The sequence below is a fragment of the Pseudophryne corroboree genome, chromosome 8 (assembly GCF_028390025.1).
Source record: "Pseudophryne corroboree isolate aPseCor3 chromosome 8, aPseCor3.hap2, whole genome shotgun sequence".
Lineage (NCBI taxonomy): Eukaryota > Metazoa > Chordata > Amphibia > Anura > Myobatrachidae > Pseudophryne > Pseudophryne corroboree.
Window position 1 is genome coordinate 208,753,179 of NC_086451.1, and position 19,836 is coordinate 208,773,014.

The window sequence follows — 19,836 nt, forward strand, 5'->3', positions numbered from 1 at the left end:
CTCCTGTTTGCAGGAAATGCAGGAAACGACCGAGTTGAAATTTCTTTGTGGGGCCTTCCTGGCCTCACACCACGCAACATATTTTCGCCACATGTGGTGATAATGTTGTGCGGTCACCTCCTTTCTGGCTTTGACCAGGGTAGGAATGACCTCTTCCGGAATGCCTTTTTCCCTTAGGATCCGGCCTTCCACCGCCATGCCGACAAACGCAGCTGCGGTAAGTCTTGGAACAGACATGGTACTTGCTGAAGCAAGTCCCTTCTTAGCGGCAGAGGCCATAAGACCTCTGTAAGCATCTCTTGAAGTTCCGGGTACCAAGTCCTTCTTGGCCAATCCGGAGCCATGAGTATAGTTCTTACTCCTCTACGTCTTATAATTCTCAGCACCTTAGGTATGAGAAGCAGAGGAGGGAACACATACACCGACTGGTACACCCACGGTGTTACCAGAACGTCCACAGCTATTGCCTGAGGGTCTCTTGACCTGGCGCAATACCTGTCCCGTTTTTTGTTCAGACGGGACGCCATCATGTCCACCTTTGGTATTTCCCAACGGTTTACAATCATGTGGAAAAAACTTCCCGATGAAGTTTCCACTCTCCCGGGTGGAGGTCGTGCCTGCTGAGGAAGTCTGCTTCCCAGTTTCCATTCCCGGGATGAAACACTGCTGACAGTGCTATCACATGATTTTCTGCCCAGCGAAAAGTCCTTGCAGTTTTTGCCATTGCCCTCCTGCTTCTTGTGTCGCCCTGTCTGTTTACGTGGGCGACTGCCGTGATGTTTTTCCCACTGGATCAATACCGGCTGACCTTGAAGCAGAGGTCTTGCTAAGCTTAGAGCATTATAAATTTACCCTTAGCTCCAGTATATTTATGTGGAGAAAAGTCTCCAGACTTGATCACACTCCCTGGAAATTTTTTCCTTGTGTGACTGCTCCCCAGCCTCTCGGGCTGGGCTCCGTGGTCACCAGCATCCAATCCTGAATGCCGAATCTGCGGCCCTCTAGAAGATGAGCACTCTATAACCACCACAGGAGAGACACCCTTGTCCTTGGATATAGGGTTATCCGCTGATGCATCTGAAGATGCGATCCGGGCCATTTGTCCAGCAGATCCCACTGAAAAGTTCTTGCGTGAAATCTGCCGAATGGAATTGCTTCGTAGGAAGCCACCATTTTTACCAGGACCCTTGTGCAATGATGTACTGTTTTTAGGAGGTTCCTGACTAGCTCGGATAACTCCCTGGCTTTCTCTTCCGGGAGAAACACCTTCTTCTGGACTGTGTCCAGAATCATCCCTAGGTACAGCAGACGTGTCGTCGGATCAGCTGCGATTTTGGAATATTTAGAATCCACCCGTGCTGTTGTAGCAGTATCCGAGATAGTGCTACTCCGACCTCCAACTGTTCCCTGGACTATGCCCTTATCAGGAGATCATCCAAGTAAGGGATACTTAAGATGCCTTTTCTTCGAAGAAGAATCATCATTTCGGCCATTACCTTGGTAAAGACCCGGGGTGCCGTGGACAATCCAAACGGCAGCGTCTGAAACTGATAGTGACAGTTCTGCACCACGAACCTGAGGTACCCTTAGTGAGAAGGGCAAATTTGGGACATAGAGGTAAGCATCCCTGATGTCCCGGGACACTATATAGTCCTCTTCTTCCTGGTTCGTTATCACTGCTCTGAGTGACTCCATCTTGATTTGAACCTTTGTAAGTGTTCAAAAAAATTTTTTAGAATAAGTCTCACCTAGCCTTCTGGCTTCAGTACCACAATATAGTGTGGAATAATACCCCTTTTCTTGTAGTGGGAGGGGTAATTTAGTTATCACCTGCTGGGAATACAGCTTGTGAATTTTTTCCCATACTGCCTCCTTGTCGGAGGGAGACCTTGGTAAAGCAGACTTCAGGAGCCTGCGAAGGGGAAACGTCTCGACCTTCCAATCTGTACCCCTGGGATACTACTTGTAGGATCCAGGGGTCCTGTACGGTCTCAGCGCCATGCTGAGAACTTGTCAGAAGCGGTGGAACGCTTCTGTTCCTGGGAATGGGCTGCCTGCTGCAGTCTTCTTCCCTTTCCTCTATCCCTGGGCAGATATGATCTTATAGGGACGAGAGGACTGAGGCTGAAAAGACGGTGTCTTTTTCTGCAGAGATGTGACTTAGGGTAAAAAACGGTGGATTTTCCAGCAGTTGCCGTGGCCACCAGGTCCGATGGACCGACCCCAAATAACTCCTCTTCCTTTATACGGCAATACACCTTTGTGCCGTTTGGAATCTGCATCACCTGACCACTGTCGTGTCCATAACATCTTTTGGCAGTTATGGACATCGCATTTACTCATGATGCCAGAGTGCAAATATCCCTCTGTGCATCTCGCATATATAGAAATGCATCCTTTAAATGCTCTATAGTCAATAAAATACTGTCCCTGTCAAGGGTATCAATATTTTTAGTCAGGGAATCCGACCAAGCCACCCCAGCTCTGCACATCCAGGCTGAGGCGATCGCTGGTCGCAGTATAACACCAGTATGTGTGTATATACATTTTATGATATTTTTCCAGCCTACTGTCAGCTGGTCCTTGAGGACGGCCCTATCTATAGACGGTACCGCCACTTGTTTTGATAAGCGTGTGAGCGCCTTATCCACCTTAAGGGGTGTTTCCCAACGCGCCCTAACTTCTGGCGGGAAAGGGTATACCGCCCATAATTTTCTATCGGGGGGAACCCACGCATCATCACACACTTTATTTAATTTATCTGATTCAGGAAAAACTATGGTAGTTTTTTCACATCCCACATAATACCCTCTTTTGTGGTACTTGTAGTATCAGAAATATTTAACACCTCCTTCATTGCCTTTAACGTGTGGCCCTAATAAGGAATACGTTTGTTTATTCACCGTCGACACTGGATTCAGTGTCCCTGTCTGTGTCTGTGTCGACCGACTAAAGTAAACGGGCGTTTTAAAACCCCTGACGGTGTTTTTGAGACGTCTGGACCGGTACTAATTGTTTGTCGGCCGTCTCATGTCGTCAACCGACCTTGCAGCGTGTTGACATTATCACGTAATTTCCTAAATAAGCCATCCATTCCGGTGTCGACTCCCTAGAGAGTGACATCACCATTACAGGCAATTGCTCCGCCTCCTCACCAACATCGTCCTCCTACATGTCGACACACACGTACCGACACACAGCACACACACAGGGAATGCTCTGATAGAGGACAGGACCCACTAGTCCTTTGGAGAGACAGAGGGAGAGTTTGCCAGCACACACCAAAAACGCTATAATTATATAGGGACAACCTTATATAAGTGTTTTCCCTTATAGCATCTTAATATATATAAGCATATCGCCAAATTAGTGCCCCCCCTCTCTGTTTTAACCCTGTTTCTGTAGTGCAGTGCAGGGGAGAGCCTGGGAGCCTTCCCTCCAGCCTTTCTGTGAGGGAAAATGGCGCTGTGTGCTGAGGAGATAGGCCCCGCCCCTTTTTCGGCGGCCTCGTCTCCCGCTCTTAACGGATTCTGGCAGGGGTTAAATATCTCCATATAGCCTCCGGAGGCTATATGTGAGGTATTTTTAGCCAAAAATAAGAATTTACTTACCGATAATTCTATTTCTCGGAGTCCGTAGTGGATGCTGGGGTTCCTGAAAGGACCATGGGGAATAGCGGCTCCGCAGGAGACAGGGCACAAAAAGTAAAGCTTTAGGATCAGGTGGTGTGCACTGGCTCCTCCCCCTATGACCCTCCTCCAAGCCAGTTAGGTACTGTGCCCGGACGAGCGTACACAATAAGGGAGGAATTTTGAATCCCGGGTAAGACTCATACCAGCCACACCAATCACACCGTACAACTTGTGATCTAAACCCAGTTAACAGTATGATAACAGCGGAGCCTCTGAAAAGATGGCTCACAACAATAATAACCCGATTTTTATAACTATGTACAAGTATTGCAGATAATCCGCACTTGGGATGGGCGCCCAGCATCCACTACGGACTCCGAGAAATAGAATTATCGGTAAGTAAATTCTTATTTTCTCTATCGTCCTAGTGGATGCTGGGGTTCCTGAAAGGACCATGGGGATTATACCAAAGCTCCCAAACGGGCGGGAGAGTGCGGATGACTCTGCAGCACCGAATGAGAGAACTCCAGGTCCTCTTTTGCCAGGATATCAAATTTGTAGAATTTTACAAACGTGTTCTCCCCTGACCACGTAGCTGCTCGGCAGAGTTGTAATGCCGAGACCTCTCGGGCAGCCGCCCAAGATGAGCCCACCTTCCTTGTGGAATGGGCCTTAACCGATTTAGACTGTGGCAGGCCTGCCTCAGAATGTGCAAGTTGAATTGTGTTACAAATCCAACGAGCAATCGCCTGCTTAGAAGCAGGCGCACCCAACTTGTTGGGTGCATACAGTATAAACAGCGAGTCAGATTTTCTGACTCCAGCTGTCCTGGAACATATTTTCAGGGCCCTGACAACTCCTAGCAACTTGGAGTCCTCCAAGTCCCTAGTAGGTGCAAGGCACCACAATAAGCTGGTTCAGGTGAAACACTGACACCACCTTAGGGAGAGAACTGGGGACGAGTCCGCAGCTCTGCCCTGTCCGAATGGACAAACAGATATGGGCTTTTTTGAGAAAAAACCACCAATTTGACACTCGCCTGGTCCAGGCCAGGGCCAAGAGCATGGTCACTTTTTATGTGAGATGCTTCAAATCCACATATTTGACTGGTTTTAAACCAATGTGATTTGAGGAATCCCAGAACTACGTTGAGATCCCACAGTGCCACTGGAGGCACAAAAAAGGGGTTTGTATATGCAATACTCCCTTGACAAACTTCTGGACTTCAGGAACTGAAGCCAATTCTTTCTGGAAGAAAATTTACAGGGCCGAATTTGAACCTTAATGGACCCCAATTTGAGGCCCATAGACACTCCTGTTTGCAGGAAATGCAGGAAACGACCGAGTTGAAATTTCTTTGTGGGGCCTTCCTGGCCTCACACCACGCAACATATTTTCGCCACACGTGGTGATAATGTTGTGCGGTCACCTCCTTTCTGGCTTTGACCAGGGTAGGAATGACCTCTTCCGGAATGCCTTTTTTCCCTTAGGATCCGGCTTTCCATCGCCATGCCGACAAACGCAGCTGCGGTAAGTCTTGGAACAGACATGGTACTTGCTGAAGCAAGTCCCCTCTTAGCGGCAGAGGCCATAAGACCTCTGTAAGCATCTCTTGAAGTTCCGGGTACCAAGTCCTTCTTGGCCAATCCGGAGCCATGAGTATAGTTCTTACTCCTCTACGTCTTATAATTCTCAGCACCTTAGGTATGAGAAGCAGAGGAGGGAACACATACACCGACTGGTACACCCACGGTGTTACCAGAACGTCCACATCTATTGCCTGAGGGTCTCTTGACCTGGCGCAATACCTGTCCCGTTTTTTGTTCAGACGGGACGCCATCATGTCCACCTTTGGTATTTCCCAACGGTTTACAATCATGTGGAAAAAACTTCTCAATGAAGTTTCCACTCTCCCGGGTGGAGGTCGTGCTGAGGAAGTCTGCTTCCCAGTTTCCATTCCCGGGATGAAAAACTGCTGACAGTGTTATCACATGATTTTCCGCCCAGCGAAAAGTCCTTGCAGTTTCTGCCATTGCCCTCCTGCTTCTTGTGTCGCCCTGTCTGTTTACGTGGGCGACTGCCGTGATGTTTTTCCCACTGGATCAATACCGGCTGACCTTGAAGCAGAGGTCTTGCTAAGCTTAGAGCATTATAAATTTACCCTTAGCTCCAGTATATTTATGTGGAGAAAAGTCTCCATACTTGATCACACTCCCTGGAAATTTTTTCCTTGTGTGACTGCTCCCCAGCCTCTCAGGCTGGGCTCCGTGGTTACCAGCATCCAATTCCGAATGCCGAATCTGCTGCCCTCTAGAAGATGAGCACTCTATAACCACCACAGGAGAGACACCCTTGTCCTTGGATATTGGGTTATCCGCTGATGCATCTGAAGATGCGATCCGGACCATTTGTCTAGCAGATCCCACTGAAAAGTTCTTACGTGAAATCTGCCGAATGGAATTGCTTCGTAGGAAGCCACCATTTTTACCAGGACCCTTGTGCAATGATGCACTGTTTTTAGGAGGTTCCTGACTTGCTCGGATAACTCCCTGGCTTTCTCTTCCGGGAGAAACACCTTTTTCTGGACTGTGTCCAGAATCATCCCTAGGCACAGCAGACGTGTCGTCGGGATCAGCTGCGATTTTGGAATATTTAGAATCCACCCGTGCTGATTGTAGCAGTATCCGAGATAGTGCTACTCCGACCTCCAACTGTTCCCTGGACTATGCCCCTATCAGGAGATCGTCCAAGTAAGGGATAATTAAGACGCCTTTTCTTCGAAGAAGAATCATCAATTCGGCCATTACCTTGGTAAAGACCCCAGGGTGCCGTGGACAATCCAAACGGCAGCGTCTGAAACTGATAGTGACAGTTCTGCACCACGAACCTGAGGTACCCTTAGTGAGAAGGGCAAATTTGGGACATAGAGGTAAGCATCCCTGATGTCCCGGGACACTATATAGTCCCCTTATTCCTGGTTCGTTATCACTGCTCTGAGTGACTTCATCTTAATTTGAACCTTTGTAAGTGTTCAAAAAAAAAATTTTTAGAATAAGTCTCACCTAGCCTTCTGGCTTCAGTACCACAATATAGTGTGGAATAATACCCCTTTTCTGTAGTAGGAGGGGTAATTTAATTATCACCTGCTGGGAATACAGCTTGTGAATTTTTTCCCATACTACCTCCTTGTCGGAGGGAGACTTGGTAAAGCAGACTTCAGGAGCCTGCGAAGGGGAAACGTCTCGACATTCCCATCTGTACCCCCGGGATACTACTTGTAGGATCCAGGGGTCCTGTACGGTCTCAGCGCCATGCTGAGAACTTGTCAGACGCGGTGGAACGCTTCTGTTCCTGGGAATGGGCTGCCTGCTGCAGTCTTCTTCCCTTTCCTCTATCCCTGGGCAGATATGATTTTATAGGGACGAGAGGACTGAGGCTGAAAAGACGGTGTCTTTTTCTGCAGAGATGTGACTTAGGGTAAAAAACGGTGGATTTTCCAGCAGTTGCCGTGACCACCAGGTCCGATGGACCGACCCCAAACAAGTCCTCTTCCTGTATACGGCCATACTGTGCCGTTTGGAATCTGCATCACCTGACCACTGTCGTGTCCATAACATCTTCTGGCAGTTATGGACATCGCGTTTATTCATGATGCCAGAGTGCAAATATCCCTCTGTGCATCTCGCATATATAGAAATGCTCTATAGTCAATAAAATACTGTCCCTGTCAAGGGTATCAATATTTTTAGTCAGGGAATCCGACCAAGCCACCCTAGCTCTGCACATCCAGGCTGAGGCGATCGCTGGCCGCAGTATAACACCAGTATGTGTGTATATACTTTTTATTATATTTTCCAGCCTTGTCAGCTGGTCCTTGAGGACGGCCCTATCTATAGACGGTACCGCCACTTGTTTTGATAAGCGTGTGAGCGCCTTATCCACCTTAAAGGGTGTTTCCCAACGCGCCCTAACTTCTGGCGGGAAAGGGTATACCGCCCATAATTTTCTATCGGGGGGAACCCACGTATCATCACACACTTTATTTAATTTATCTGATTCAGGAAAAACTATGGTAGTTTTTTCACATCCCACATAATACCCTCTTTTGTGGTACTTGTAGTATCAGAAATACGTAACACCTCCTTCATTGCCTTTAACGTGTGGCCCTAATAAGGAATACGTTTGTTTATTCACCGTCGACACTGGATTCAGTGTCCCTGTCTGTGTCTGTGTCGACCGACTAAAGTAAACGGGCGTTTTAAAACCCTTGACGGTGTTTTTGAGACGTCTGGACCGTACTAATTGTTTGTCGGCCGTCTCATGTCGTCAACCGACCTTGCAGCGTGTTGACATTATCACGTAATTTCCTAAATAAGCCATCCATTCCGGTGTCGACTCCCTAGAGAGTGACATCACCATTACAGGCAATTGCTCCGCCTCCTCACCAACATCGTCCTCCTACCTGTCGACACACACGTACCGACACACAGCACACACACAGGGAATGCTCTGATAGAGGACAGGACCCACTAGCCCTTTGGAGAGACAGAGGGAGAGTTTGCCAGCACACACCAAAAACGCTATAATTATATAGGGACAACCTTATATAAGTGTTTTCCCTTATAGCATCTTAATATATATATAAGCATATCGCCAAATTAGTGCCCCCCCTCTCTGTTTTAACCCTGTTTCTGTAGTGCAGTGCAGGGGAGAGCCTGGGAGCCTTCCCTCCAGCCTTTCTGTGAGGGAAAATGGCGCTGTGTGCTGAGGAGATAGGCCCCGCCCCTTTTTCGGCGGCCTCGTCTCCCGCTCTTAACGGATTCTGGCAGGGGTTAAATATCTCCATATAGCCTCCGGAGGCTATATGTGAGGTATTTTTAGCCAAAATAGGTATTCATTTGCCTCCCAGGGCGCCCCCCTCCCAGCGCCCTGCACCCTCAGTGACTGCCGTGTGAAGTGTGCTGAGAGGAAAATGGCGCACAGCTGCAGTGCTGTGCGCTACCTTTAGAAGACTGAGGAGTCTTCTGCCGCCGATTCTGGACCTCTTCTTACTTCAGCATCTGCAAGGGGGCCGGCGGCAAGGCTCCGGTGACCATCCAGGCTGTACCTGTGATCGTCCCTCTGGAGCTGATGTCCAGTAGCCAAGAAGCCAATCCATCCTGCACGCAGGTGAGTTCACTTCTTCTCCCCTAAGTCCCTCGTTGCAGTGATCCTGTTGCCAGCAGGACTCACTGTAAAATAAAAAACCTAAGCTAAACTTTCCTAAGCAGCTCTTTAGGAGAGCCACCTAGATTGCACCCTTCTCGGCCGGGCACAAAAATCTAACTGGCTTGGAGGAGGGTCATAGGGGGAGGAGCCAGTGCACACCACCTGATCCTAAAGCTTTACTTTTTGTGCCCTGTCTCCTGCGGAGCCGCTATTCCCCATGGTCCTTTCAGGAACCCCAGCATCCACTAGGACGATAGAGAAATACCCCAATAAAGACATTACACACACACCTTGAAAGTATAACTTTAATGCATACATACACACCACCATATACACATACTTACCTTATGTTCACACGAGGGTCGGTCCTCTTCTCCAGTAGAATCCATGGTGTACCTGTTGAAAAAATCCTACTCACCAAATCCAGTGTAGAGGGCTCCTCGGATAATCCATTTGTAATCCACGTACTTGTAAAAATAAAAAAACGGGACACCAGACCACGAACTGAAAGGGGACCCATGTTTTCACATGGGACCCCTTTCCCCGAATGCCAGAAACCCCCTCTGACTGATGTCTAAGTGGGTTTCTTCAGCCAATCAGGGAGCGCCACGTTGTGGCACCCTCCTGATCGGCTGTGTGCTCCTTTACTGTCTGACAGGCGGCACACGGCAGTGTTACAATGTAGCGCCTATGCGCTCCATTGTAACCAATGGTGGGAACTTTGTGGTCAGCGGTTGACCGAAAGTGACCTCACCGCTGACTACAAAGTTCCCACCATTGGTTACAATGGAGCGCATAGGCGCTACATTGTAACACTGCCATGTGCCGCCTGTCAGACAGTACAGGAGCACACAGCCGATCAGGAGGGTGCCACAACGTGGCGCTCCCTGATTGGCTGAAGAAACCCACTTAGACATCAGTCAGAGGGGGTTTTTGGCATTCGGGGAAAGGTGTCCCATGTGAAAACATGGGTCCCCTTTCAGTTCGTGGTCGGGTGTCCCGTTTTTTTATTTTTACATGTACGTGGATTACAAATGGATTATCCGAGGAGCCCTCTACACTGGATTTTGTGAGTATAATTTTTTCAACAGGTACACCATGGATTCTACTGGAGAAGAGGACCGACCCTCGTGTGAACATAAGGTAAGTATGTGTATATGGTGGTGTGTATGTATGCATTAAAGTTATACTTTCAAGGTGTGTGTGTAATGTCTTTATTGGGGTATTTTTTTAGTAGTAGTACTACAGGTACCAGCGGGCCCGGTTTTCCGCCGCATGCTGGTACTTGTGGTTCTCCAAGTACCAGCTTGCGGGGGAGGCTTGCTGGGACTTGTAGTACTGCTACTAAAAACAATATTCATTACTTTCAACAAAGGCTATCAGCCTCCCATCCGCAGCCCATTGGATGGGGGGGACAGCCTCGGGCTTCACCCCTGGCCCTTGGGTGGCTGGGGGGGGACCCCTTGATTGAAGGGGTCCCCACTCCCCCAGGGTACCCCGGCCAGGGGTGACTAGTTGGATATTTGATGCCACGGCCGCAAGCCACTGTATAAAAGTGACCCCCGGCTGTGGCATTATCTGTCCAGCTAGTGGAGCCCGGTGCTTGTTTCAAAAATACGGGGGACCCCTACGCCTTTTGTCCCCCATATTTTTGGAACCAGGACCAGGCGCAGAGCCCGGTGCTGGTTGCCTAAATATGGGGGAACCCCTGTCAATTTTTTTCCCATATTTTTGCAACCAGGGCCGGCTCAAAGAGCCCGAGGCTGGTTTGGTTTAGGAGGGAGGACCCCACGCATTTTTTTTTGGAAAAATTATAACATTTCCCACCCCTTCCCACTGAAAAACATGCACGGATCTCATGGATCCGTGCATGCCTATACAAACACGGGATAAAAAAGCAGGTCTGTTTTTTTTTAGCACTTTTTCACGATTTGTATTTCATCACGGCAGTGTTTGGCTATTGTCGGCAGTGTTTGTGTTTTGCACTTTTTAGTAAATTCCCGATTTCTACCAAATTGTAGGCGTATTTGACCGATGGTGTATTGATTCGTGATTTTTTCCTAGGACTTCCAAAATATTACGAATGCCCTCATCACTGCCGTGATTTTTGCTTAGTAAATTACCGAGATGACACTTTGAAGAAAAAACGGCATCTCGGTCAAAATCGGGACCTTAGTAAATATACCCCTGGGTGTGCACTGGCTCCTCCCTCTATGACCCTCCTCCAGACCTCAGTTAGGGAAACTGTGCCCAGAGGAGATGGACAGTACGAGGAAGGGTTTTTGTAAATCTAAGGGCGAGATCCATACCAGCCACACCAATCACACCGTATAACTTGTGATAAACTACCCAGTTAACAGTATGAACAACAACATAGCCTCGGTTCAACCGATAAACTATAACATAACCCTTATGTAAGCAATAACTATATACAAGTCTTGCAGAAGAAGTCTGCACTTGGGACGGGCGCCCAGCATCCTCTACGGACTACGAGAAATAGATTTACCGGTAAGTAAAATCTTATTTTCTCTAACGTCCTTGAGGATGCTGGGACTCCATAAGGACCATGGGGATTATACCAAAGCTCCCAAACGGGCGGGAGAGTGCGGATGACTCTGCAGCACTGAATGAGCAAACAGGAGGTCCTGCTCAGCCAGGGTATCAAACTTATAGAACTTTTCAAAGGTGTTAGACCCCGACCAAGTAGCTGCTCGGCACAACTGTAATGCCGAGACCCCTCGGGCAGTCGCCCAAGAAAAGCCCACTTTCCTAGTGGAATGGGCCTTAACCGATTTCGGTAACGGCAATCCTGCCGTAGAATGCGCCTGCTGAATCGTGTTACAGATCCAGCGAGCAATAGTCTGCTTTGAAGCAGGAGCGCCAACCTTGTTGGCCGCATACAGAACAAACAGAGCTTCAGTCTTCCTGATTCTAGCCGTTCTGGTCATATAAATCTTCAAAGCCCTGACCACATCCAGGGACTCGGAATCCTCCAAGTCCCGTGTAGCCACAGGCACGACAATAGGTTGGTTCATATGAAAAGATGAGACCACTTTTGGCAGAAATTGAGGACGAGTCCTCAACTCTGCCCTATCCACGTGAAAAACCAAGTATGGGCTTTTATGTGATAAAGCCGCCAATTCTGAAACACGTCTAGCCGAAGCTAATGCCAACAACATGACCACTTTCCACGTGAGGTATTTCAACTCCACAGTTTTGAGTGGTTCAAACCAAGGTGACTTGAGGAAACGTAACACCAAGTTAAGATCCCAAGGCGCCACCGGAGGCACAAAGGGAGGCTGAATATGCAGCACCCCCTTCACAAAAGTCTGTACTTCAGGAAGAGAGGCTAATTCTCTTTGAAAGAAAATGGATAAAGCCGAAATTTGGACCTTTATGGACCATAATTTTAGGCCCAAAGTCACTCCTGTTTGAAGGAAGTGAAGCAGACGGCCCAAATGGAACTCCTCCGTAGGAGCAGCTCTGGCCTCACACCAAGAAACATATTTTCGCCATATACGGTGATAATGTTTTAACGTCACGTCTTTCCTAGCCTTGATCAGGGTAGGAATGACCTCCTCCGGAATCCCTTTTTCCGCTAGGATCCGGCGTTCAATCGCCATTCCGTCAAACGCAGCCCCGGTAAGTCTTGGAACAGACAGGGCCCCTGCCGCAGCAGGTCCTGCCTTAGAGGAAGAGGCCACGGATCTTCTGTGAGCAACTCTTGCAGCTCCGGATACCAAGTCCTCCGTGGCCAATCTGAAACAATGAGGATTGTTCTGACTCTGCTTATTCTTATTATTCTCAACACTTTGGGTATGAGAGGAAGAGGAGGAAACACATAGACCGATCTGAACACCCAAGGTGTCACCAGAGCGTCTACCTCTACCGCCTGAGGGTCCATTGACCTGGCGCAATACCGCCTTAGCTTTTGTTGAGGCGGGATGCCATCATGTCTATTTGAGGCAGTCCCCACCGATCCGTGATCTGTGCGAAGACTTCTTGATGAAGTCCCCACTATCCCGGGTGCAGGACGTGCGTGCTGAGGAAGTCCGCCTCCCAGTTGTCCACCCCCGGGATGAACACTGCTGACAGCGCGCTTACATGGCCTTCCGCCCAGCGTAGGATCCTGGTCGCTTCTGCCATGGCCACTCTGCTCCTTGTTCCGCCTTGGCGATTTATATGAGCCACTGCCGTGACATTGTCTGACTGAATCAGAACCGGTTTTTCCCGAAGCAATTCCTCCGCTTGACGTAGGGCGTTGTATATGGCCCTCAACTCCAGGACGTTGATGTGGAGACAAGTCTCTAGATTTGACCAGAGACCTTGGAAACTTCTTCCCAGTGTGACTGCTCCCCAGCCTCGGAGGCTTGCGTCCGTGGTCACCAGGACCCAGTCCTGAATGCCGAACCTGTGACCCTCTAGTAGGTGAGCACTGTGCAGCCACCACAGGAGAGATACCCTGGTCCTGGGAGACAGGGTGATCCTTTGATGCATTTGTAAATGGGACCCGGACCACTTGTCCAAGAGGTCCCATTGAAAAGTCCTCGCATGGAACCTGCCGAAGGGGATGGCCTCGTATGAAGCCACCATCTTCCCCAGAACCCGCGTGCAATGATGCACTGAAACCCTTTTGGCTTTAATAGGTTCCTGACCAGGGCTATGAGCTCCTGAACTTTTTCCATCGGAAGAAAAACCTTTTTCTGGTCTGTGCCTAGAATCAGGCCCAAAAAGGTAATCGATCTGGGATATGGTGCGCTTCTGAGACCCCGAAGGGCCTGGCGCCACAGGGACGCATTGTAGGAACTAGCTGGGACTTCGGTATATTGAGAATCCAGCCGTGTAACTGCAACGTCTTCATGGACAGAGACACGCTGTCCAGCAACTTCTCCCGAGATCTCGCCTTTATGAGGAGATCGTCCATGTATGGGATAATTGTGACACCCTGCTTGCGCAGGAGCACCATCATTTCCGCCATTACCTTGGTGAAAATTCTCGGGGCCGTGGAAAGCCCAAACGGCAACGTCTGAAATTGGTAGTGACAGTCCTGTACTGCAAATCTCAGGAACGCCTGGTGAGGGGGGAAAATCGGAACATGAAGGTATGCATCCTTTATGTCCAGGGACACCATCCAATCCCCCCCTTCCAGGCTGGCGATGACCGCCCTGAATGATTCCATTTTGAACTTGAACCTCTTCAAGTACAGGTTCAGGGATTTTAGATTTAAAATGGGTCAGATCGAACCGTCCGGTTTCGGGACCACAAACAGGGTTGAGTAATATCCCTCTCCCTGCTGGAGATGAGGAACTGTGACAATCACCTGTTGAATATACAATTTTTGGATTGCTGCCAACACTAGCTCCCTCTCTGACGAGGAAGCCGGCAGAGCCAATTTGAAAACCGGCGAGGAGGCAAGTCTTCGAATTCCAGCCTGTATCCCTGAGAAACAATCTCTAATGCCCAGGGATCCACCTGCGAGTGAACCCAGACGTGGCTGAAAAACCGAAGACGAGCCCCCACTAGATCTGCCTCCCCCCGGGAAGCCCCAGCGTCATGCGGTGGACTTTGCCTCTGGCAACAAAGGACGATCCCCGTACCTTTTTGTTTTTATTGGAACGAAAGGACTGCATTTGATATTTATTCTGGAGCTTAATAAACAAATGTTTCTCTGAGCATCTCTCATAAACAAGGCAGCATCTCTGATATGCTCTATGGTCATTTTAATGGCATCCCTATCTAAGGTGTCAATCTCCGTAGATAAGGAATCTGCCCATGCCACAACTGCACTACAAACCCAGGTCGACGCCATAGCCGGTCTAGCAATAGTACCTGAATGAGTGTAAATGTTCTTCAAGGTCATTTCCTGCCTGCGATCAGCAGGTTCCTTGAGGGAAGCCGTATCCTGAGAAGGCAGTGCCACCTTTTTGGACAAGCGTGTCAGCGCCTTGTCTACTTTAGGCGTAGATTCCCATCGTATCCTATCAGTTTGCGGAAAAGGATACGCCAGAAGAATCCTTTTGGGAACTTGTGGTCTCCTATCCGGAGATTCCCAAGCCTTTTCGCACAATTCACTCAGTTCAAATGAGGACGGAGAGGTGACTTCAGGCTTTTTCCCTTTATACATGTGTACCCTCGTGTCAGGGACAGGGGGTTCCTCAGTAATATGCAAAACCTCTTTAATGGCAATAATCATGTACCGAATACCTTTTGCCACCCTCGGCTGTAATTTTGCATCTTCATAGTCGAAACTAGAGTCAGTATCCGTGTCGGTATCTGTGTCATCGATCTGGGATATGGTGCGCTTCTGAGACCCCGAAGGGCCTGGCCCCACAGGGACAGGCATGGACTGGCTACCTGACTGATCCCTAGCTTCAGCCTTGTCTAACCTTTTATGCAATAGATTGACATTTGCATTCAAGACATTCAGCATATCCACCCATTCCGGTGTCGGCGTTGCCGACGGCGACATGACATTCAAGCACTCCCCCTCCACATTAAGCGAGCCTTCCTCGTCAAACATGTCGACACACGCGTACCGACACACTTCACACACACAGGGAACCCCTTCTCTGAACACAGTATCCCCGTCAAGGCCCTTTGGAGAGACAGAGAGAGAGTATGCCAGCACACACCCCAGCGCAATGACCCTGGAGACCAACACAAAATGTTTTTCCCCAATTATGTGCCCCCCCCCCCCCCCTCTATTTTAAACACCCCTTCACCGTGTGCAAGCAGGGGAGAGTTCGGGGAGCTTCCTCTCAGCGGTGCTGTGGAGAGAAAATGGCACTGGTGAGTGCTGAGGGAGAAGCCCCGCCCCCTTGGCGGCGGGCTTCTGTCCCGCTCAAACTTACTAAAATATGGCGGGGGCTCTTTTATATACATGTACAGTGCCCACCTGTACATGTATATTGTCTTTTGCCATACTAGAGGTGTTATATTTCTGCCTAGGGCGCCCCCCCCCCCCCCCCCCTGCGCCCTGCACCCTTACAGTGATCGGAGTATGTGAGGTGTATGGGAGCAATGACGCACAGCTGCAATGCTGTGCGTTACCTCAGTGAAGCTGAAGGCTTCTGACGCCTGACGACTTCTGACTTCTGTTCTTCTAGCTCTGTGAGGAGAACGGTGGCGCGGCTCCGGGGGTGGACGCCCAGTAAGAACCTGCGTTCACCCCCTCTGGAGCTAATGGTGTCCAGTAGCCGAGGAAGCAGAGCATATCTTAGACAAGAAGGTAGCCCCTCTCTCCTCAGTCCCTCGATGCAGGGAGCCTGTTGCCAGCAGTGCTCCCTGTAAAAAAGTAGAAAAAGTAGAGAAAAAGAAAATCCAAACAAAAATGCTTCTTGGCAGAGAACTCAGGAGAGATCCCTGCAGTGCACCCATCCTGCTCTGGGCACAGTGTAAAACTGAGGTCTGGAGGAGGGGCATAGAGGGAGGAGCCAGTGCACACCCAGAGTCCAAAGCTTTCTTAAAGTGCCCTATCTCCTGCGGAGCCCGTCTATTCCCCATGGTCCTTACGGAGTCCCAGCATCCTTAAGGACGTTAGAGAAAATAAAATGCAATTTCACATCACTAGTAATTTACATAAAATTATATATTTATTCTAAATTGACCGGTCATTTTATTACTCTTAGGGGTCGATTCAATTCGGCAACTTATGAATAGCGCCGGGAATTAGCTCCCGACGCTATTCAATTCAGCTGCTAGTTACCCGCAATTGTCGGGAATTCTTCTCTCATCCCCGGGGGGTGAGAGAAGAAAACCGACAAAAGTGCTGCCGCGCGGCCGATGCGAGGCTGATTCTGTCGGGAATCAGCATCGCCGCGGGTAGTTAAGTCGGAGAATGCCCGTTCTCCCGACAAAACTACCTGTTAAGTCGGCGAGAACGGCCTTTCACCAACTTAATTTTAGCTGAATTGAATAGCGTCGGGAGCTAATTCCCGGCGCTATTCATAAGTTGCCGAATTGAATCGACCCCTTAGTGCAGCGGTGGCCAACCTGTGGCTCTTGAGCCTCATGCGGCTCTTTCTTTATTCAAATGTGGCTCCCGACACTCAAAGTCACGTGACCACAACAGATCCAGAAACTGCTGCACTCCAGCCAGACAGGCAGCAGCAGCACTACGGAGACTGAGAACTGAGAGAGCCAGATACTAGAGGTGAGACACCCACTGGCAAACAGAGGACACATAAGGGGCTGCTGCAATGGCACAAGGTGTATTTTCGGGGGGGCTGTAGTGACACATGGGGGAGCTGGCTGTAATGACATACTGTAGGAGTGTGCTAGCCGGAGTGACACATGAGGTAGCTAGCTGAAGTGACACAGTAGGGTATGTGGAAGTGGCTTTTTAAATGTATTTTGAGTGGTTCTGGCTTTAAAAATGTATTTTATGTGGATCTGGATTTTTAAATGTATTTTACACCAGAGGCGCCACACCTCATTTTTGCATGTGCGCCTGTGGCTTGATGTCGGCTCTTTGACGTGCCTAACAAGATTTTTTGGCTCTTTGTTTCTGACTGGTTGGCCACCCCTGCCTTAGTGGTAAAATCAAAATGTATGAACAAATTTGCATCAAGACCTGACAAGTCAGCATCAAGTCCATTCATACATGTTCTCTAGCAACACTGACAGCAAATATCAAATGTGTCACAATATTCAGGAAAAGTATACAGTACATAAGTAAACCAGTAAGTAAAGACCTAGTATTGTTGCTATTATTGGTGGATACTGTTATTATATGGGGTGGTCTTCTGTATGCCGGCGGTCGGGCTCCCGGCGCTCAGTATACCGGCGCCGGGAGCCCGACCGCCGGCATACCGACACTTATTTTCCCTCGTGGGGGTCCACGACCCCCATAGAGGGAGAATAAAATAGTGTGGCGCGCGTAGCGCGCCACCGTGCCCGTAGCGTGGCGAGCGCAGCGAGCCCGCAAGGGGCTCATTTGCGCTCGCCACACTGTCGGTCAGCCGGCGGTCGGGCTCCCGGCGCCGGTATGCTGGTCGCCGGGAGCCCGACCGCCGGCCAGCCATAGTGAACCCATTATATCAGGGCTGGCCAAACCGGTCCTCGAGATCTACCAACAATTCATGTTTTCCAGGCCTCCTGGAGAGCTATAGAATTGTCAGTTAGGAATGAATGCAGCACATCTTAGTTAGTAATGACTACACCTGTGCACTAGCTAGGTGGTTTGGAAAATGTGAACTGTTGGTAGATCTTGAGGACTGGTTTGGCCAGCCCTGCATTATATGCATATAATAAAGTGCCAATGAAAATACAACACACACAGAAAAATTTTTAGGAAATAGTAAAGTGTTTTGGCAAAGAGGAGCAAACAAAGTGTCTGCAGCCCTCCCCTATACAGTAGCAGTCCCCCTGCCCCTTCTAATAGCAGTCAGTCCCCCACCCACACCACACATGTCCCCCAGTCAGCAGGACATATCTGGCGAGTTTGCCCGTCCGCCCACCACATACGTCCTGTCAGGCTCCTGTCCCAACAGCAGAGGTACAATACTAATATTAGGGACACATAGCAGTGAGGGAGGGAATGGGATCCAGGAGCCTCTCAGCGGCCGCTGACTACAAGCCCCGACTTGTCCTGGAACACATGTCACAGGAGCAGCAGCTCATCCCCGCCGCCTCCTCATCCTAAACATACCGCACACAGCAGCTCACTCGCCCCACTGCTAGCACACCCTGACAGGGCCACTGCGCTATGGGAATTACACAGTACATGGGATGTATGACACATACATGTAATGCATGACAAGGGACTTGTCCGACATTTATATGTTAGTAAGGTGCAGATCCCAACACCACTCTGCACCTGTCCTGAGCAATGGCAACTCATCTGCTTATTTAGTGATCGCCTAACACTGGACATTGGCAGTCACACACACCAACAACATCACACACTGGCACCTCTCACACACACACTGGTAAGCGCGCACAAACACACACACACACACACAAACACACACACACACACTCTCCTCATTCACACGTATGTGTACCAACACTCTCTCCACTGCTCCTGCTATTCTCAGGGACAAGGGGCATACACGCACTACATGGGACACACTCACATTACCTGGGGCATGATGCACTGATGCGCACATGACCTGGGACACGCACACATGACCCTGGACAAACACGGGCACTCAGGACATACTGGCAGTGACTGGCACACAGAGTGTATGAGTCCGGGCATGTTCAGCATTCCCATGATGTGTGGATATTTCTGTTCAACGTTCCCCTGTGACTCCCCGGGCAGAGTACATGTGAGCACTAACCTGAGTGTCCCCGGCAGATCTCCGCGGGTGCCCAGCGACCGGCTTTGCTGGTGAACAAGTTGATGAAATCGCCTGAAATCGTCGCACATCACACATTACACACATGGACTGACACAGGCCCCGCCCCCCTCCAGCAGTTGGAGCGAGTACCAGAAAGGGCGGGCTTATGTAAATGAAGGCGTATACAATCGATAAACAGCAACACATGGACAACCAGTTCGCTATTATATGACTGGGTGTGAGTGTGTGTAGCAGATGCTGCAGCGGGTGCCACAGCTTCTCATTGTGGGGCAGATTTATTAAGCCTGGTGAAGTGATAAAGTGGAAGGTGATAACGCACCAACCAATCAGTTCCTAACTGTCATTTCTCATACGTCCTAGAGGATGCTGGGGACTACATCAATACCATGGGGTATAGACGGGATCCGCAGGAGACATGGGCACTCTAAAGACTTTTCATTGGGTGTGAACTGGCTCCTACCTCTATGCCCCTCCTCCAGACCTCAGTTTTAGAAATGTGCCCAGGTCGACTGGATGCACTCTGGGGAGCTCTACTGAGTTTCTCTGAAAAGACTTATATAAGGTTTTTTATTTTCAGGGAGATCTGATGGCATCAGACTCCCTGCTTCGTGGGACTGAGCGGGCAGAAGCAGACCAACTTCCTCAGAGTTTCATGGCTCTGCTTCTGGCTGACAGGTCAGGACACCATTAGC

At 49.5% G+C, this 19,836-nt stretch overlaps 1 protein-coding gene across 4 annotated transcripts in view; it reads right to left on the reverse strand.

Annotated features, from left to right (window-relative positions):
* Positions 1-19,297, reverse strand: part of EDA2R (ectodysplasin A2 receptor) — a 272,056-nt gene extending 252,759 nt beyond the window's left edge. For 2 of the 4 annotated variants that reach the window (XM_063937068.1, XM_063937071.1), the window contains exon 1: positions 19,124-19,297. In XM_063937068.1, coding sequence (XP_063793138.1) covers positions 19,124-19,228 — 105 coding nt within the window. In that variant the 5' untranslated portion in view covers positions 19,229-19,297. The remainder of the gene's footprint in view (positions 1-19,123) is intronic. The other 2 variants (XM_063937069.1, XM_063937070.1) reach the window with 2 other exon arrangements.
* Between the last annotated feature and the right edge of the window lie 539 nt (positions 19,298-19,836).